General features: G+C 45.5%; 1 protein-coding gene across 1 annotated transcript in view; it reads right to left on the bottom strand.

Moving 5' to 3' along the window:
* Positions 1–20,467, bottom strand: part of ebf1a (EBF transcription factor 1a) — a 50,632-nt gene extending 30,165 nt beyond the window's left edge. The window contains exons 1-6 of the mRNA XM_085364226.1: positions 20,301–20,467; positions 19,221–19,377; positions 17,914–17,977; positions 17,171–17,226; positions 15,818–15,891; positions 14,301–14,369 (exon numbers count right to left, since the gene is read on the bottom strand). Of these exons, the coding sequence (XP_085220352.1) occupies positions 14,301–14,369; positions 15,818–15,891; positions 17,171–17,226; positions 17,914–17,977; positions 19,221–19,377; positions 20,301–20,434 (554 nt within the window). The 5' untranslated portion in view covers positions 20,435–20,467. The remainder of the gene's footprint in view (positions 1–14,300; positions 14,370–15,817; positions 15,892–17,170; positions 17,227–17,913; positions 17,978–19,220; positions 19,378–20,300) is intronic.
* Between the last annotated feature and the right edge of the window lie 1,097 nt (positions 20,468–21,564).

Here is a 21,564-nt window from a genome sequence, read left to right as displayed (position 1 = left end):
CTGCTGGTGTACTGGTCTGGGTGTCTGTGATAGCCCCTGGGCTAGTGCCCTGCAGGCTGCACACCACTATACATACAAATCACAGCATGTCAGCCTTGTGAATGGGCCCATTTTGACTTTGTCCTTGTAAAGTCAGGCCCCCCTTGAAGCAGGCTGTATCTGTATCCTGCCTCTTTCTTTACTTTCTCTCTCACTCTTACACGCACACAGGCAGATGCATGATGGAAGTTGCACAAAAAGGAGCGAGCGGGAGCTTAGTGCATGCACGCATAAGCACAGGCATGCACAGAAATGCGCACAGAGTCGGGGAAAGGCACATCTAAATGCGGTGGTAATGGGCGGCACCGCACAGGAGTAGGATATAAATACATCAACAACAACACAACCTCACAGACAGGCCAACACTCCATAACAGCCAAGTCCCGGGGCCTAATCTCACACACTCAGCTAGTACACCTGGTTAATGTTAAGAGGGCAGTTATAGTCAATTACATTCCCATATAATGCATAAACCTCCACCCTGCCAGTGCCAGGAGAATAATTGAAAACAGGCGCAGAATGCAACTGGGCCCAGTCAAAAAGTCAACTTCCCACCCCCCTGACTTTGCTGACTTTGACTAGTGCTATATGTGCTGTCTTCCTATGCCATATTTTGGGGTCCTAGGGGGGCAAATAAGGGGAATAAAGGGGTGGGGTTACCATTTGGATATGTGCAATGAAAGACCAAGAGGATATGGAGTCATATGAGGTAGTGGAGAAGAGGACAAAAGGAGCAGGAAAAGGAAGATGGTGAGGGCTTTGTACCCCAGGTGAGGTCCAGGGAAGGGGCAGTTAGGGTCGCAGTGAGAAGGTGGTGTACGGGTGGTGAAGTTCCATGCGGATGGAGTGGGGGGAGAGTTGAGGAGGGGTGGGGGACAGCGGTTGTAAGTAGGAGTTTGAGACTGACAGGTGACATTACCCTGCGTCATGGCTGGACGGACAGAGGGACAGAGGGCGCGATGGTTATCCAAGCAGAGAAATGTCACTGTCCAGACACCGCTGTGACACGCAGACACACACACACATACACATACACACGAGCACACAAAGATCCAGGACAAAGGAGTCTGGAGTCTTTGAGAGTGAAAAAAAGGCTGGCTACAGTGGGCAAAGATGAAGAGATTACATCCTCTCCATTTAAAAAAGGAGATTAGGAAAAAAAGAGACAAAACGGGAGAAAAGGCTAAGAGTTACTGACTATAATATTACAACGATCATGCATTTATTCCAGTTGTTTGCTTTCTAACACAAACTTCCTTTCCTTTTGTGAAGCTGGTTCTTCACATTTTTTTGTCCCTTTTCAATCTGTTCTCTCCTGTTTTTCATTAAAGCCTAACCTAATTTTTTGGCAAAGCTTATAAAGTGTCCATATTGCTGCTCATTCGACCTCATTGATTTAGTGTTTGGTTAAATATTCACGACTGTGGATGCAATTAACATGCTGTTAATGAATAATTGATCGCATCTTAAGCGGCCATAAAACTCATGCATATTAATTATTGAAACAGGAAATATGGAAAAAAAACAGCCTTTCTTGTTTTGCCTCAATCAAGCTTCTTTCATTTTTTTTAAAGTCAGGAAGGCGTATTGAGAGTGTTTGTGGTAGAGAAGTGCCTCTTAGGAGTGTGTGCTTGCGCCTGTGTGTGTATGGGAAACAGAACGCGCTGTGAACACTATGCAAATGCCTCCCATAAACACAGCTTTAACAGCCCTTATATGCATTTAAGCTGCCTCTGAGTACATCTATTTCGCTCATACATACAGTACATCTCGCATGCATGTGTGTGTGTGTATCTGTATGCTGTGCAGCTCAGTGTGATGTGGATTACGGTGCAGGTTGAATGTTGTGTTGACAGCCTCGGTGTGACAGAGGCAGTAGCTGCCTGTTACAAGAGGTGAGTGTTTACCACGAGCAAACAGAACAAAAAAACCCCCAATAAAACAAATCTAGTGAACATGTGAGGCCTTGTCAATGAAACGCCGGAGATCAGTCGACCAGCAGTGAGCTTCCCGCACCCTCAATGTCTCTGATAGTTTGCCATTACAGCCTGATGTTACCCCTGGCGCCTCCCCTTGGATCCCGGTGGGTGGAGAACAGTTGTGTGGAGAGGAAGACGTGGGTGGCAATCAGCCGCCTGGTACGTGGCTCACCTGTGGTCAGGTAAATGGTTGACTCCCTTCCCAGTGAGCATGTGCGCATGAGAGCGAAACTGTGCATTTGTGTGAATTTACACTCAGTTTCGGGGGGTTAAATTCATTAGTTGTACATGCTGCGCTCCGAAACCACTCTAAAATGCCTCGACATGAAAAATACACAGCCGCACACTACAGGAAACACCAATTTACATCAGTGGTTGTTATTTATTTAGCACACAAAAAGCTCTTGGAGGTGTATATGTGAGTGTATGTGTGTGTTACCCCCTCTCTATCTTACGCTCTCTAACTAACTACTTGGCGATGTTGGTGCCTGGGAGCTAAAAAGTGACAAGCCGTCAATTGTGTTCCAATATTAACCCCCCTCTCAATGTCTTTATGCCCATCTCCTTCTCTGTGATGTCGGCTTGATCAAAGCAGCAGCACTTTGGTAAAAATAACTGGGGAGAGTGAGATGGAGGACACCACACTGCTCGCAGACTGATGAACGACGGCCAGTCTTGCAGCAAAACAATGTCACGTCCTCTTTTTCTTTGTCTCTCCTCCCCAGTCTACCTCATTATCCCATTCGCTCTCTGTTTCTGTAAGACAAAAATGAGGCTCTTCAGTCCCCCTCTTTATGCAGCTGAGCGGCTTGGCGGTATTTCGCGTGTTGTGGAGAGGGTGAAGCGCATGATAAAGCTTTTTATATGACGAGGAACGGGCGGCAGTCACTGACGTTCTTGCTATTCGAAAAGAGAGATTGAAAGACGGGTTGGGTGCAGGATACAAGAAAGAGGCAGACCACCGGTGAGACAGAATGTGATCGAAAGATGCTCCGCGTCTGCGTTTCATCTCATCTTAGCAGGTTCAGCTAGCGGTGAGATTCCTCAAACGTACCTTCACTCATCAGCAATGGGGAATGGGGGAGGGGGTGGAGGGGAGGGGTGGGGTTGGTAGGGAAAGGGACGGAGACAGAAAGAAGAAGAAAAGGGAAAAAGTATAAGCATACACACACACATGCATACAAAGAGAGAGAGAGTGAGTGAGAAGGAGAAATACGAGGTGGATCTCTGTGTGGCTAATTCTCTGGGTGTGGGAAAGCAGAGCACCTAACACAGGTTGGCCTGGTTTCAGTAATGAGTTTGATTCTTCTCTCTGCCTCCTCAGTCTCACTAGGGACCAAGACTGCATAATAACATCCTTCACACACACACTCACACACACACACACACACACACACACACACAGACTCCCTCCCTCTCTCTCTCACTCTCTCTCTCTCTCTCTCTCTCACACACACACATGCAGCCACAAACAGGTCTATGGGGAGCTAATTATTCTCACCTGTGTTAATTATTGCTGTAAGCCAATCAGTGGACTCTGTGCTAATTAGGCAGTGTTAGGTCTGATTAGTGTTTTGCAGAAGGCCCACTCAAACTGTTATCTACCACACTAGTCCCCTCAGGCGAGACAGGGGAGAGGAGAACAGGTGGATGCTTGCCCTATGTGTATACGAGAGTGTGTGTGTGTCTGTGTGTGCTCATCCTTAATGATAAATAACTGAAGGACATCTTAAATTCACAATAAAAGAAAGTCTTATCAGTTTCTTTTCTTTTTCAAAACCAAACTTCTGTTAAACAAAACAAGGCGTGCCATCAATTCAACTAGTCTCAGCATTCTCGGTTAATTGGCCTTGGTTTGGGTGGGGGTGTCATTTCTTTTATCTGGACAAACAGTTTGCGTACCCTTTTAGTTAATGAGGGCTGATCCAGGATCAGTTCTCTCACTAATGGCTCAGTTTTAGCTAGGTTAACCTCTTGAATTGATCCGTATGTCACACATGCATGACACGGGGAGTGCTGTGTATGAGCGTGTGGTAGAAAAACAGTCTCCAAAAAAAAAAAAAAAAAAGTGAGAGAGAAAAAAGGGTGTGATAAAGGTATAAATGGAGCAGTGGGTGGATGACCTCTCAGATGAGGAGAATGAAAAGGAGAAAAAGGGAGAAAAGAGGAGAAAGGATGAGAAGAGGAGAGAGAAAAAAGAGGAGGAGGGAAGAAAGAGGGAGAAGGAGGCTGGAGGAAACCTTCCTCTTATGACACGATTGATTTTCTTTCAGAGGCTTGAGCCTGTCACTACTGAACACTTGGTCCCCCAGTCCTCCATGCACACTCAAACACACACACACACACACACACACACACACACACACACACACACACACACACACACACACACACACACACACACACACAGACATGCACTTATGCACAAACTCTGTGCCCTGACCTCCACGTGTGCCTGCTGGTCCATACTGGGTCTAATGACACCGTGGCCTCCCACAGATCAATAGTAAGCTGTCACTCAGCTGGCAAGCACACACATACACGCACACACATGCACGCACACACAACGACGCACACACCTATACACACACACAAAAGCAGCCGGACAGATGCAGACGCACATACACTCATGCAGCTTGGGGTGTGCGTTTGCACATTTGTGTATGCTGGAAGCCATGTTTTCTACAACCTCAGCAAATGCCCTCCTTCCCCCCTTTACCAACACCCCCAAGCCCACCATACACACACACACACACACACACACACACACACACACACACTGGACCAAAGCCATATTCTCTCTCCTCAGCTGTTTTCTCACCCTCCTACTCCCTAACACAGAGAGTCTGAGTCCTGATGTAATATTGATGAATGAGTATGGAGGCTGTATAAAAACTGATAGTCCCTGTGATTGTTAAATTATAAATTGTCATCGATTTCCTGTCCCTGCCCACATATGCACACATGCATATGTGTCCACGCAAAAACACACGTATTAAAACAGTCACACAATTGCATTTGCCCATGCAGGGAGGGAAGAAAGAAAGTGCCCCCCACCTCCTCTTGACTTACTACACGTCATTCACCACGATCTCTTCCTGTTTCTTTTCTCCATTCCACCCCCTCCACCACCCCCCTTCATTCTCTCTCTCTTCTCCTCCTCAACAATCTCAAGCACCCATCCGCCTCTCTCCATACACATCTCAAGTGCCACTTAGAAAACCAGACTGGGGTTTGAGCCAAACTCTCCTCTTGGTGGTTCAGTGTTTGTATGGCTCTGTGTGTGCGCATGTATGTGTGTGTGTGTGTGTGTGTGACTTTTAGTGTCTTGGAGTCAAGAGGAGCGCAGAATAAAGACCTTCATTTCCCTTTAATTTCGGCACAAACTCGATAATTTATGCCTGACTAAAAATCTGTTAAAGCTGCGACGAACTCTGGTTAAAAAACATTTGTTTGTCTCTGTTAAATCACTAATTATAGCCTGGCACAACACGGGGCAGATGCGGGCTAATTCACCATTAGGCCGTTTGGTGTTTATTAAACTTTTATAATGTGATCACTCTGATAACGGCACAATTGTTTCCCTGGGCGTGTGTGATTATAGTGTACCCCTCTGTCCCCTTGTAATGTCTCCCATTGAGCGTGCGTGTGTCCGTGTATATGTGTGAATGAGTGTGTGTGTGTGTACGTGTCTTGGAGCTCGCGGAGCGGTGTTTTCCATTTCTCATTAGAGTGGCACAGACTCCTGCTGCAGGGTCAATGGAGAGGGGGGAGAGAATGGTGTGTGGATGTGTGTGTGTGTATCTGTTTGAAGGGGAGTGGGGTGGTAATGAGTGCAGGAACATAATACTACGGCGTCCATTAATGCTCTGAGGCAGTGACATTAGGCATACTTAACTAATAGAGCCAGTCTCTGCAATTACCCACTGTTATCTCTGCAGCTTTAGAGGGGAACCGGCTTTAATAAATGTTTGTAGTAATGTGATAAATGCCAGGTTTGCTCATTTGTAATCTACACTGCGGGACAAGGGGAAGCGGGTGGATCTAATTGTTTTCCTCCAGATTTGAGAATGAGGTTGAGTTCAGAGAAGTCCTCTGCAGTGGAAGAAGAAGAAGAAGAAAAGTCTTCCCTTTTTCAGAATATATTTCTCCAGGTATACGCCTCCCTCTCTGTTGTCTGTCTATCTGTCTCACTCTCAGCCTCTCAGTGGGGTACTATTACAACCGTCCTCCTGTCAAACAGAGAAAAGCATCCCATACCTGACGCTCACCGTCGCGTCCCTGCCTCTTCTTTTCTCTCTCCTCTTATCTCTCTTTGATCCGGGCCCACATCAGAGGTGCTGGCGTGATCGTGTGTGTAAACATCTTGTCATGCTAACATGGGCGTCATGACAGAAGAGAGATGCGCTTCATTAACGGCACGCTTGTAAGTTTGTCTTTGTGTTTGAACGTGCCTGTGTAGGCTATACGTCTCTTCATAGGTGTGTGCGTGTGAGGGAGCGTGTGTCATATTTACTCAGGTCAATGGAGGAAATACAGACGAATCTGATAAAGTGCTTTTATTTTATCTTTTTCTTTCTTTTTGTAAAAACGTGACCTAATTTAAGTCCTCTTCAGCTCTACAAAACTAAACTTGGCGCCTTATCTGTTTCTCTCGAAGGCTCCTCCAAACTCCTCTCTGAAAAGCTACCTCGACAGAATAGCTGTAAATTAACAAGCAAGTAATTGCCTGCTAAGACAAAAAAAATATAAAAAAATTTTGCCAGTCACACCTCACACACCCCTTCATTCTTTTGGCAGTAAATCTTGTCTGTTTGTGCGAAGACAATAGCCAGAGGAAGAGGGAGGCAGGGAGGGAGCGGTGTCGCGCGAGGGGAAAAAAGAGAAGGTACGGCAAAGAGAGAGAGAGAGGCAGAAGAGAAAGCGGCACTGTTAATTGTTTTCCAGAGAAAAAGGTTGCAAAGGTCTGTGTGTTTGAACTGAATGTCACCTCATGTAAATCACAGCTCCTGTGTTTGGGGAAGCCAATAACTGGGGGGATAATTAGCGCGCAGTCTCTCCTGCAGCCGAGGAGCAGATCGAGGAGGAACGCGTTTGCCGAGGAAGAAGCGTTCAAAAAGCGAGGAAAATTCCAAGTGTGATTAACCGAAAAGCTTCCAGAGTTAAATCTGGAGTTCTGAGTGGGAGGACCAAAGAGAAAAAGACACATAGGCAGAGGGGCAGACAGACAGGGAGAGAGATGGAAGATAGGGGAGACACATGGATGGAGAAGAGCAGAGGAAGCAACACAGATTGCAGAAGGAGACGCAGAAGCAAAGGAAACAAGTGAACATTTCTCCGAGTGAGGTCAAGCCACTCAGTAAACAAGCAAACAACGATAGAGGCGCGCACAGAAGAGAGGGGGGGTGAAGGCGGTGTAAAACAACAAAGTGCCTCAGTCGATTGCCTACGCCTTACTTTGTCTCCCCACATGAGTTACATAAACACAAACAAAGGCCTTTAAATCCAGCTCTGCTTTTTGAGGTGGAACAGTGACATGTGCTTAGGTCTCATTTGTTGTTGATTAATGCAAAGTTAAAAAGAAAAGAATATATTAGGAATGTAAGAATATATCATCCCTTTGATCGAACTGAGCTGTTGACCATAATTGTCTGCACACTGACGTCCACTGCTTTACATTTAATTATGGCAGAGATGCTACTTTGAAGATTTCCTTTTGTCTCTTAACATCGCAGCTCAAATTAGTCAAGCTCAGTGTCACAGAACTCATATATAAGAGCAGATATGAAGAGGTTTAACTGGGAGAGGATGACATAGTAACTAAATAGCCTTTGGTTGCTTTTTCTTCTTCTTCTTTTTATGGTTTTGAAAACGCTGGACCTAAAAGCAAATCTTGCGCAGAATAATCAGAAGATGACTTTTAATATTGTAACTTTGTCGCAGGATCCCAAGGCCGATATCACAGAGCACATCTCCCCCCACCCCCCACCCCCCAATCTCCCACATGGCGTGCAGGTTTTCCTTCCATTGTGACATGTGAAACTGAGAGCACCGCTCGCAGCGCCTGGCCAGCGATCCATTCTTCCTGGACAGATTGATGGAAAACAATCAACAGAATATACATCTTGCTCGGGCACAGCGTGTCACAAGCGCTCATCCTGGACACCTGGACTTACATCCTGGGCAACGGCGCTGAGGTAAAACACCAGAGGAGGGACTACTGGCTGATAGGAAGTGAAACATCAGGAGGGTTGGGGAGGTGTATGGAGCTGGCATGAGACATACTGTCTGTGTCCTCACTTAGCATAAACAATCAGTAAACAATGAATCATCAGTGAGGGCTGCGATCGGGGCAGCTTGAAGCTACACTGCTTGATGACACACTGGCTCAGCCTGCTACGAAAGGATGCCCGAGTATCCTTCACTGAGAGGAGCTGGTGTGTCTATTCAATTAAGAGCAGCAACACGGGCAGCTGTGTATCACATTGGCTGTGAGAGAGCACTTAGTGGGTTGCGCACATCAGAGCACGGGGAAAACAAAGCCTCTCACACACTAACACACACAGCTTTGCACGTCCAAATGTATAGCATCACACTTGGAGGGGCACGCGCACACACATGCTCTTCACGCCTCATTTGAAAAGCAAATTGAGCGCATCTTCTAGGGCGAATCATGGACTAAATCCTGGAAAACGTTACTCTTTCCTCACTTGCAGTACACCACACACACACTCGCACATGAGGTCCTTTGCATGTGCAAATATATCTTCCTTCTATTTCACTCCCGTTCTATCCCTATCTCTCTAACCTGCAATTTCCAACACCAAAAAATGTCTTAAATAGCTCTCAGAGAAGTAGGACGCTACTCATTTGGGTCAGTTCTGGCCAGCCAAACCCCTCCATTCTGGGACAGAACAAACACTGACACAAAGGCAGAGGGAACAGCCAAGGAGAGCAGCCAGGTCAAGCGGGGAATGTCAAGCAGTAATGACAAAGCAGTTTGGAGAGAAAATAGAGCTTACAACGGTGCTATGTGGCTCCGGCCAAAAATCAAACAAAAAAATCCCAAAACCCTGGTGTTGTGAAACTATGAACTTTTCACTGTTATGACATTTGTAAATTATGTTTTATATGGACTAATAAACTGGCTGTTACCTTCATTCAGCAGGGGGGAGAGAATCAGCTTAAATACCTATAAAGTGGGATTGCAGCTCAGTTTTAGTTTATTGGGGGAAAGAATTAAGCAAACAAAAACACACAAACACACACATGCCCACAAAAAGCATTAATAAAATAATGTGTTCAACATGTACCTAATTGTTTCCTTTCCACAAAACGAACTTATCCAGGGTTAATTTGATACGAAGTAACTCACCCCCCCCAGAACAATTCCCAGGCATAAACTCTGAGAATTGCGTGGTAATTTATCGCAAATAAAAGTGAGACAGCTTTTGGGGGGAGGTTGTAGGTTTGTATGAGAGAGAAAGTGGCAGCGCTGTTTTAGAGGCTCCTCGACCTCCAAACTCCCTGCTGTCAATCAGCGTAGCTGCCCGTACCCTGGGGACATGCTTTCCTCCAATGCAAGGGGGGGGGGGGGGGGGGGGGGGGGGCAAGAACACAAGCAAACAGATGCAAAAAGCTGCAGGTCAGTGTACATCTGTGCATGCTATATTTCTGAACGCCTGTGGATTCCTTGCAACTGGGCATGCGCATGCCTGCATGTGCACTTGGGCTGGAGGCAGCTCAGGCAGCTCTGCAAGGCCGTTAGCACCTGAGGTAGGGGAGTTCTGCTTGCATATCGATGAGCCGGCAACTTCGCCTCTTTGCCCCCGAGCCCCGTTCAAACAACCAGATCCAGCTAAGGGCCAGTACTTTTCAAAGCCTCCCATAGCATCCTGCTTAAGACTGCACAAAAAAGAAAATGCACATTACCCCCCCCCCCCCCAAAAAAAAAATAAAAAAATAAAGAAAGGCAACAAATCAAGCCAAGGCGAGATCATAAAAGTTATGACGGAAACAAAAAAAGTCGCTGGGGAGACAGTGCAAGACAACTTGAACGTGCAAGTGTCACTCCCAGGGTGCTTCTAGTTTCTCTTTCCCTCCTAGAGAAATGCCAAACTACTGATAGGTGGTCAGATGGACAACAGAAAACCAGCTGTGAGAAAAAAAGGGAAAGAAAAAAAGAATCACAATCTTGCATAAAATAAAACTGACCCAAGATGTGGAAAAGAAAAGCAAATGATAAAGACCTTCAGGTGTCAGCGTGTACAGTGAGAGGATCACTGCGGTGCAAGTGTGAGCCTTCACCTTCTCACTAACACAGTCATGGATATGAAAATGAAACTAAGCTACGGGGACGGAAGGCACTGCCAGTAAACCGCATTAGCATCAAATGCAAATGAGAAGGGGGCTAATGGCTGGACAGGTGCAGACTGGGCCTCTAAATGACACACACACACACACACATATTTGCAGGCACACGCACACACACACACACACACAAATGAGATGGATGAATTAAACATGGGTGGGCTCTGCTTGGGGGGCTGGCAGGGCTGACATAAAGTCAATGACATACATTATTCACTAGTGCACGTTAGCCCAGCCAAGGCAACACATGACCTCTCACCCCAGGAAGTGCATCCAAACATAACAACCAAAACAATAAGGGGGTTCCCTGCTTGCAAGAGAGGGACCTGAGATAAACTAGCCATACATGAGCCTGGAAAAATGATGTGTTTAAAAAAACGCTGCCCCGATGTTTATTTGTGTTTTATTTTAAGCAAAGGTGTAGACCCGACACAGCTGATAGGTGAACCAAAACCTGGTTCACAAGTGCTAACTACCCACCGTGAAGCTGAGGAGTCAGCCTGTTCCACTGGCTCAGAGAACAGGAAGCTGTTGGCCATGACATCACCCTCCCCGGGAGGAGCACTTCCTGCCCGACATTCTTCACTCAAGACACACACACACTTGTCAGGAAATGGCCTCTATCAAAACACACACTTGCTCCTGGGGAAATAACCAACACTGATGCGGATACACAAGCACAGACACGCATGCGAGGAAATGGGCCACATCAACAGCGGGCTGCAGGAGTGTGTGCAAAGGCAAACACACCAACACACCCTCAAAAAAAGAAAAGAAAAAACAGCAATAAACCTGAAATAACATTGTCTGTACATGTAAACTTGACACCGCTTTGTGCCCGTCCTGGCATTGCAAACGGAAGAGGGATTGCGGGCTACGCATGATAACCAGTGGATTCTTATCGCTGGTCACAGAGTGTTTCTATCCCACCCCTCCAGAGAGGCTCTCCCAGCCTCGGGGACACCCTGCAGCAGGCCTATGGGAGCTGGATGAGCAGGAAAGGGCTACAGGACACAGGTGGTAAGAGGCAGGAGAGGACACATGGTGCTGGAGGGATTGCCATACCCCCTCCACTGCAAATAGGGCTGACACATTTGTCCACAATTATACCAAGTGCATATACTAAAATAGTTCAGTGAGAAGACAAACATAAGACTCAGAGAGAGGGAGGGAGAGAAAAAAAGCTTTACATGGGTGAGAGGGAAATGTGTTTGTGATTTGGGGCCCATCAGGGCACGTGATAGAGCGATCATACACTGTGGCTGAATACGATTAACCCCATGCTAACCGAGAGTGATGGGGAGAAGTGGAAGTGGAGGTTTAGGGGTTAAGGGCTCCCCCTCATATTATCCTGCTTCTGTAAGAGGCTAAAGTGGACCACACATGTTTCCCTGGGGAGCAGAAGCACAGGAGCATCACACCTTTCAGATGCTTCTCCTGCCCAGTGTCAAGCACAGACTCAATGTGTCATGTCAAGGTCTGACTGAATTTCCAAGAACTCGCTGCTACTGAGGTTAAATACATAAAATATGGCACGAGTTGCTTTCTTCTTCTTCTTCTTCTCCTTCCTCAGCGCTGATCCACATCAGACAGCAGAGAGAGAGATGACAACGCGAGCCACGATAGTCCTAAATCAAAACAGCCAAGAAAGCGGTACAGATTGGCGTCGCGTTAAAGCGACTCCTGCCTAAACAAATACGCTTCTTAACAAAGCATCTGAAGCATATTGCTCCTCGTAGATGCTTTAAAGCCCAAACAAATTCTCTTTTCAACAGAGGGGGTGGGTGGGGACGAGATAAAGAAAGGGCTGAGACTCTCCCGGTGAGCGAGTACAGTACCCAAAAGCGTTGCCAATCCACACTGTACCAGATTTGTTCTCCTAACAATCAAATACGTTTCTCATTAGCTGACTTTATTTTTCCTCATTCCCGTGGTTTTGCTGCAGTGGCCTGTTTCTCCAATCTTAACGAGAGAGAGCTAATTAGGCAATCAGACCCATTACTCTTCCAGAAGAGTTAGAGCTAGCCCAGCTAATTAGGGCTGTAAAATCTAATCATCTCTGAGAAACAGCAGAGGGCTAACGAGCCCTTATTTAACGAACTAAATAACTTCAAGGGTGGAGAGGGGCTGCTGATGGTATTTCTTTATGAATTTGAAGGAGGGGAGCTCATGGTAATTGAGTCAGTTTCAGCCTCACAGTTGTTTGTTTGTTTATGAATCCCTGATTATTACAATTGCCAAGAATATATTGGTACTAAATGAGCAAACGTATAAACCCTCCTCTGCTTAATCCCCTTTGCCCCCCCCCCCCCCCCCCTCTTTTAAAAACTAGCTACCCCCCCAACCTTTCCTAACTGCTCTCCTCTCACCTGACCTATTTTGCTGTCCAGAAAGAGTGCTCGCTGGAGAGGAAAACAGAGATATTGCTGTTGTTTTCTCTCCCCCTGTTCTAATTTGTTGTTCGTTAATGCTGCCCTCACACCTGAGCCATCAGGCGTCGGGGGAATACCGCCAGCGAGCGACCACAACACATGCTCAGTGTTGGAAAAGCTGTTGGCGGGAGGATCAGGCCGCTTCACTTAAGGCTGGTCGTGCTCAAACCGCGGCAAACCCAAAGAAAAAGTTTTCACATGGCGTCCGTGAAGACGGAGCAACGGAGCGTGCAGATGAGAAATTCAACAAGTATGCACACATGAAAAACAAAAATCAGAAATATGGCACAGAGTGATGGGCAGGCGTGTTGTCTGAGGCCACGTGGTGGGGTGCAGCTGTCTCAGGGAGCGCTGAGGTGAGGCCTTCTGCTTCAGTGGAGCGGAACAAGGGTGGCGCATGCACACACACAAACTTGAACACACATAAATATATATATTTATATATATATATATATATGTACACACACACTCGCACAGGTAAAAAAGTAGCTTTCCACAGAGCAGCAGTGAGAACGGGACAGCTGTGTTCATCAGATAGCACAGGTCACTGCCTCATTAACACTCACACAAATACACTCAAATGTGACAAATTCAAATCAGACATCAGATAGACTACAATCTGCCTCATTTTACCCAATGACGCAGTGGCTAGGACATAGTTGAATATCAGAAAATACATTCCAAATTCCTTCATGGAAAGTCTCTTCAGCTCTCTTTAAGTCCTGATCAGAACCGCCTTAAATCTGCACGAACGAGAACAGCTCGAGTACGAGCAAAATACCTTCCCTCGTCCTCCCGCGTGCCACACGCACACACATGGCAGAGGCCGGACAGTAAATCTCTCTGACTATAAATCCTGCAAGCTGCTGCATCAGTCAGAGGTAGTTTATGACAGCAGAAGAAAGGCAAAAGACTGTGAGTGTGTAAAAAAAAACAACCCAGCTAACAATAGCCATCCACGAGTGAGATTTATACACAGAAATACACACACCAGAGCGTAGTAGCTGTAACCCTAACTGCTCATCAGCTAAGTCATCAGCACGACCACACAAACGCTGTTTGACCACACTTGAAGCAGAGCTCGACTGCTCCGTGATTGCTCCTCCACTTCACGCACGCAAACACACTAACACAAACCTACAGCTGGAATATAATTTACTGCCGTTTCACACTTTCTGCTTACACAGACAATTATGGCTCCTCAAAACCCCCCAGAAAACAACCTGTGGCTGCTTTATTAGGCCTGCAGGTTGCAATTTCTCAGCCAAATCACATGTCAAAGACCCCTTCCAACTGCTTTCTTTCGCTAAAAATTGAAATGGCTTCTCGTCATGCTTTGTATGTTCTGCCATTATTTACTGCTCCTGTACTTGGCCCACAGCGCTTGTTTCACACACCCCTCCACAGTTATACCTGCTGCACTTGTGTTTGCGGTGACAGCGCATCATCGTGCCGGGGTCAAAGGGGAAAGTTTGCTTACCTGTCGATGATGACAGGGTCTGATGGGGTCTCGTTCCTGTTGCCACAACTCTTCTTATCGCAGCATCGACTGCAGGGGATGGGGATGAGACAAATAAAAGGATGGGGGGTTAGTCACCTGGATGCAAACAGCAGCGAGAGCAAGATAAGGTGCAGCATTAAGGGGAGAAGAAAGCAGATGAGCATATAGGAGAGGGATGTGGGAGTAAAGGGGGCGTGAGACTTTTGTGGAGTTCAAGAGGAAGCATGGGTTGGATTTCTGTTTAGCTTGTCAAGGTAAGACTGGGGCTTTTGCACTACAGTAGGCGAGATCAGCCGGGCGATTTTTAGGCAAAGTTTGGAGGAGAACGGGAACGAGCTTGAATGGGACTGGATAAAAACTTGAATTAGCCTCCAGGGCTCAGGTTAGCTCCATTTCTGTCAGACATCACAAAACCAGACATCTTATGTTCTCTATTTTTCCTCAGTGCTCGTCCCCTCCCTCTATCCCGCCTCTCTCCCTCTCTCTCTCGCTTGTTCTTTCTCTCTCTCAGAAGTGGGTCACAGAGTGGTCCCACTGGACCTGGAGAGTAGTGCATGCCGGGTAGAAGGGGGTTGCATACTGATGTGACGAGTCCTTTCTGAATCATTTGACTGCACCGCTATGTAACAGCGTGTTGTGTGTCGTCGACACCCCCCCTTCTGTATTCCCCCCCAAAAAGTATCATTGCGTCTACCTTTCTCTCTCTTGTCTGCTCACCTGAGCCTTTGCATGTCTGTGTGTACCTGTGTCTGACTACATGTGTGCATCTACTGTATCTGTGTGTGTGTGTGGGAGGAGATGAAGAAAGACATCGAAGCAAGTGAGAGAAGGCTGGAGAGAGACTGACCCTCCCCCTGTTTTCTCAAGTCCCCCAGGACAAGAGGACTGGAGAGCCAGATCAGATTTCTGATCTCGACCGTTTCCTGCAGCATATGAAAACAAGTGGTCTAAATTGCCTTGTGTGATAACCAGGAAGTGTCTGCACTTTGCCACTAGCCATTTTTCTCCATGCAACTCTTACATGTTCTTCTAGATGGCTGGTTTTGTAAGAGACAATCGCACGCTGTGTGATGCCTTTATTGATTGTGAATGCATGCAACGAGACTGTGAGAGTCCTCCCAGCTTACTACTTTTGACTGAGTGTGTGTGTGTCTTTATTTTATGTGTAATTTGAGTCTGTCTCCCTCTGCACATAGCTCACTGTCAGGACACAGCAAACTGCATGTATTACACAAACTGAGGAGGATGGGTTTGAGTAATGAGCTTTTCCTTGTCCTAATTAGCTGAACATGAGAGGGATGCACACGCGCACATACACACCGACACATACACGCACAACAGAAATAGGCCAGGGCCCGTCTCCCCAACCCACTTTGAGGAAAATGATAAGATTTCTATTGCAATTTAGCAGCGCTCCTCATGTCCTTGCCCCCTCTTTACACCAACAAAGACATCTTCGGAGTGAGAAATGTGGTATAAAATGCTTTGCGTTTTACCTGCACATGATCTCATGGGTCAGCAGCACCCGACACATCTCTGGATTTTTGTCCTGGCCCTCATAAACAATGGCCTAAAGAAAGGGGAGGGGGAAAGATAACAGAAAGTTAAAATGATTGTAGTTTACATTTTTTCAGTGGTGTATTAAGAGAAAAAAAAAAAGTCAAACTACGATGCAGGGGGCAAGTAAAAAACAGAAAGATGTGTGTGCATGTGTGTGTGTCTTTCATCTGGGAGTAGTGTTTGTCTATCTGGCAAATCTGTGTATCGTGGGAATCCAGTCCTCCTGAACAGGAACTCTCTGTTCTGACAGAGACAGTAAGAGCAAAATTGTTGGTGTGTGTGTACTACTGCTCGTGCATATGTGTTTGTGCATGCACGTATGTTTATACGTGGTGTACAGTGAGCAGTTGGACTGCCAGACTGGAGTATAGTGCACCATCTGGTCCATACAGCACAGCGTCCAAAAATCTAGTCTGGTTACCCCTCCAACCCCACTCAACATGCTCTCCAGGGCTGTGATCGCCCTGCACACACACACACAAACACAATCTCACACACACTCACACACGCGTGCGGGCGCCGATAAACATGCAAACACACACGCTCTCGCACAAACAACATCTCCTCCTACTCTTTTCAATCTCAGACAAACTCTCTTCAAGCCTAATGGCACCAGAGGAAGAATTGGCAAAACAAAAGACCTGATATCAAAACAGCGCTGAAGAGGCTCACTTTCTTCGTTGTCTAATTCATCCGAGCGGTGAAATCCCTCAGTAGTGCGCCAGCCCACATGAGCTGCTCTGTATTTCTTTGTGCGATTGAATTGGCAATAACACACTCTGGGATAGTTTGTTCTGTTTCACATTGAGGAAATGAGGGTCAAGGTCCTCAAAGAGTGAGCTGGCATGCATCACTGTCTCTCTCAAACACTAACACATCGCCACGACCGAGAGATTCACACACTCACAATCACACACACACACACACACATTCATGTGAACACACACACACACACACACACACACACACACACACACACACACACACACACACACCCTCACTAGCTGCTGTGCAGAGGTAGAATATGAGGACACATGTCCTCTACTTTTCTGGGCCTCTGTAAATGTATTCCACAGGTAAGACAGGTCGTTTATCAAGCAGGCTGTGCTGTGCTGAAGTTGAGGGTCCCAGACACAGGCATGCATGGGGGGGGGCAAGAGGAGGGGGTTGGTGGCTGGGTTTGGGTGGCTGGGTGGGGGGGGGGGGGGGGGGGGGGGGGGGCAACAGTCAGATCAACCATTGTAGAGTTCATTTTTTGTTGTTTTTTAGTCTAAGGAAGCACGTCTTACCTGTTTAGTCATAGAGTCAATGAGACGAACATACAAGTCCTGCTCCGTCCTGATCCCTGCACACACACACGTTAAAAAGTCAAAGCGTTTACGGGCTGGGGAATCTCTCTGAGCACAAAATGTATTCTTTCTGGTTTCCCCTGCGAGCCACTTCATGGAAACGATGAGTCTAAACTGTTAATAATGACTTTCAGTATTTGTTGCACGCTGTCAGTTTGGTTGGAACTTGAAAATTCAATTTGCTGTCTTTACTGTGTTGATTTTATCTGCATAAATATTTAGTATCAACTTAAGACTGAAAATAAGCACAGCAGGAGTCTACTAAAACATAATCAATACAACTTAATTGTTCAACGAAGGAAGGAAGACTTTAAAAAAAAAAAAGTTTAAAAGGAAGACGTTTTATTTTGCAGCTTGGAGTTTTTTACTCCTAAAGAGAAATACACTGCGTTTATTGGTAGAAGCAAATGAAACAGCAATAAATAAATACATAAATAATACAAATAATAATTAAAAAACATGCTTTTGTTTTTTCATTTATGAAAAATATCTGAAGTTATCATCTTTCATGTTGCCTGAAAGCTAATAAATCCATAGAAGAAAACTATAAAACCTCTAAACCGAAGCTCAACCAAGTGACCACCTAAAACATTTATTTCCAGAGTTTTCTCACTTGCGTTTGACGTTTCATTGACACGCTGCTTCTGTTATTGCTCCATAAAAATTATGGAAACCAAACTCACCGTTACTGTAGAGGAGCTGAAGTCTATAATGGATCCCATTGTTGGTCTTTTCCCCCGTCATTTCCTATGAAAATTAAACCAGACCCGGTAAAAGCAAGCAGACAAGCGAGCCACCTCGTCCTGGTACTTCGACTGCATGTCTACAACTTGATATATATATATATATATATATATATATATATATATATATATATATATATATATATATATATATATATAACTTCATATCTACAGTGAAATTAAGTTTTCATTTCTCTCTCACCTCTTCGTATCGAGTTTGCAGAGAAGAGTTAGAAAAAAAAAAAAAAAGGAATCCGTAACTTTTAATGAGGCTATTTGACAAAGAATAAGAAACCCAACTTCTTAATAATTAATTGTTTTTTTGTTTTTTGTTTTTTTAAAACACTGTTTTTTAAATTTGTTTTTAAGCTTTGTAACCTAAACTATTCTACCGTTCTCCCACAGCTTCATTTTATTTTATTTCCTATTTTTAAAATGATACAACTTCCTACACATTTATTATCTCCCCCCAACACGACAACGCGCAATGTGTAACGTCTTCTTATTGGGCAGCACAAAAACATTTGACTATAATTAATTATAAAGAAGTCGTTGTTAAATGCTAATAAATGCAGCACTTATTAATAAGTAAAACATTTTCCTATATCGATGTGACTTCAAAGACTAATATTGAAAGTTCCCTTTTTAAAGAAAATTTAAAAAAACATGTGAAAATGAAGAAGCTTGTCAGGAGAGCACCTGCAGGAATGGGCTGCATGCTGTGCTGAGCTGTCACAGAATATAAAAGTCAATATGGTTCTCGGTAGATGAGCGCAAAAGTTGCTGTAAATATGTGTAATATTCATTATTTTGCAGCTATGAAGAAAGTCAGAGTAATGACAAATATAATCAGAAGTCTGAAAGTATTATATTTTTTTAGGAACCCACGTCTAAAAATCACATCAGGAAAGCCTTCGGGAGTAATAATCCCTGCTGTGTGCGTTTGGTAATTTATCACTTTGACTATATTGTCAGGCGTCAGTCGATGCTTCGCTGCAATTTAAACATTGTACTCTTTCCTTTGAATATTTTATTACAGGCAGTGAGACGATGAAAATAAATAATAAGGCTTATATATATATATATATATATATATATATATATATATATATATATATATATATATATATATATATATATATATATATATATATATATATATATATATGTGTGTGTGTGTGTGTGTGTGTGTGTGTGTGTGTGTGTGTGTGTGTGTGTGTGTTTGTATATTTAATTTGCAAACTCACCTTTTCCTTCTCTACAAAGTCGACGAAAGTGGTTCTCTCTATTTCCACAGGCTGACCCTGTCTGTCGTACAAAGCCAGGACGAAGTGGAAGAAGTTGGACTTGCGGAGGTTGGAGGGCGGCTGTTTCTCGAAGTGTGCCCGAGCGAGACCCACTCCGCTGCGGACACAAGCACAGACCAACTAGCATCCAAAACGACGGGCATTGAAAAAATATATATACATAAAAATAAAAAAAAAGAATAAAATGAAGAAAATAGAATCACAGCACGACAGAAACCTGCCCTCAGATTCAACCTCATCGCTGGCAAAATTCGTCTCTGTGCAGTTGAATAAAAAAGCTGCAGTTTCATCAACAATAATTACAGAAATATGGCTAAATGTTAAAGCGTAAAGTTAAATTGCTTCGACGTACTATTTAATATTAACGTCATAATTTGGACACATCAGTTGCTCTCTCGATGGTAGGCCTGTCGTCCATGTTAGCGTCATTACTTTCTACTGCAGCTTTAATGAAATCAAATTCACTTTCTTTTATTTTGTGGGAAAACTGCGAAATTGTAGACCTGAAAAATATAATTCTATATGCACATAAGCTACTCGGTTTTATCACAACAAAATCACAACTAATACTAATAATATGAATAATAAAGGAGGAGTAAACAACAAAGTGAGCTGAAAAGTCTAAGCAAAACTCAGCGCTCACTTTTTCAAACTAAAGTTATGCTGAGGGAACATTTAAACCCCGCTCGCCCTGGAGTTTTAGTCACTGTTACAGCCCCTTCTTCCTGAAATCCGTTAAATAAAAAACTTCGAGGCACATACAATATTTTAGTAAGTCGGACTTTGAGCTAAAAAAAAAAGAAAAAAGAAAGAGAAAAATGAGGGGAAAAGGGCTTGAAATGCCTGGAGGGGGAGCGGTGATTATCCCACAACTGCGTCCTCTGGGGACTCGTGCTGCCCCAAGTGATGCAGCCGCTCTCCCGTCTTTAACACCGCAGATCTGAGCGGCTTTTCTCCCCCCCATATCCCCGGTCTCCACGCCCCGCAGTCAGCGCACCGCCAAGGCCGCCTTGGGCTCACCTCTGGGCGGCTGTGTTGGCGTCCAGCACCCCGGCGCCCTGCATCCATGTCCGAACCGCGTTCATCCCGGCCACCATGGGCTCTTCTTTCATACTACTCCCACTCCTCTGGATGCTCTCGTGGATGCCAAACATCAAAACGCACCTTCACACTGTCTCTATCTCTCACTCACTCTCTCCCCCCTCTCTCTCTCCTCCTCTCCTCGGCTCCCTCCTTTCACTCTCTCTCTTCTTCTTCTTCTTTTCCCCTCCTGCCTCCCCTCCTCTTGCTTGTCTGTTTGATCGCGCTGTCAGAACGAGCAAAGTAGCGTGGTCTGTTTCACTCGGCGTTTAGTTGCGGCGTGTTTCTCAAAGTAAACAAAAGATGCGACATGTGGAAGGGAAAAAAAAGAAAGAAAGAATAAAGGGAGGCCGGGAGCTGTCAGCATCCGAGGTTAGCTGCACCTCGTGTCAGCGACTCCAGAAGGAAAACGGAGTGGGGAAGCAGCAGCTGTGTGAAGATGAACAGCGTGAGAAACGATGAAAGAGGGGGGAAGCGCAGGATGAGAGGCTGCACTGAGTTGGCGACAGTCCCCGGGATCAAGGTGCAGCTGACATAAACGCGAGCAAAAATGTCAGTTTCCCCCTCTTTCTCTCTCTTTTCTTTTTTTTCTTTGCAAACAAACAGTCCAAAGAGAAAACGAAAAACGAGGAGATGAAAACGCGTTTCGCTTTCCTTAGCTCCGTTTCCTTATTTACAAAGTCTTCCCCTCCTCTCTCTCTCAGCTCAGATGAATGAAACGGAAGATTACGCGCAATTAAGCGGCAGTCCCGGGCAGCAGCGGCTCAACTCCTCCTCATCTCCCGCTCGGGTGATTTACGCTCTTTTTCCTTCCCTGAGGAATCACTTTGGACCATCTCTGGGATGCCAAACAGGAGAGAGGACTAGTAGGTGAAGGAGGCGTGGTCTGCACGCAAAGGGGAGGACTAGTAGGTGAAGGAGGCGTGGTCTGCACGCCTCAAACATAGTTAATAACGCGGACAATCATCTGTCCACCAACCCGACCACCACGTTGCCCGCCCGCCTGCCTTCTGTCCCCGCCTCGCTCCGCGCACTGTCCCGCCCCAGCCACTTAGCCTGAAGCTTTGCGCGCGCTCTCCCTCTCTCTCTGTGCGTGCGTGATGTGTGCGTGTTAAATCTTTTTTGTGTTTAGTGTTTAGAGCTGACAGTTAATATGTTCATGGCAATCAAACACCAGCTCCAGGGAGGAAGTTAGTTTGATCCA

The sequence above is a fragment of the Diplotaxodon limnothrissa genome, linkage group LG2 (assembly GCF_057381915.1).
Source record: "Diplotaxodon limnothrissa isolate DT_005_m linkage group LG2, D_limnothrissa_male_GT1.1, whole genome shotgun sequence".
Lineage (NCBI taxonomy): Eukaryota > Metazoa > Chordata > Actinopteri > Cichliformes > Cichlidae > Diplotaxodon > Diplotaxodon limnothrissa.
This window is presented reverse-complemented; position numbering and strand designations above follow the sequence as displayed.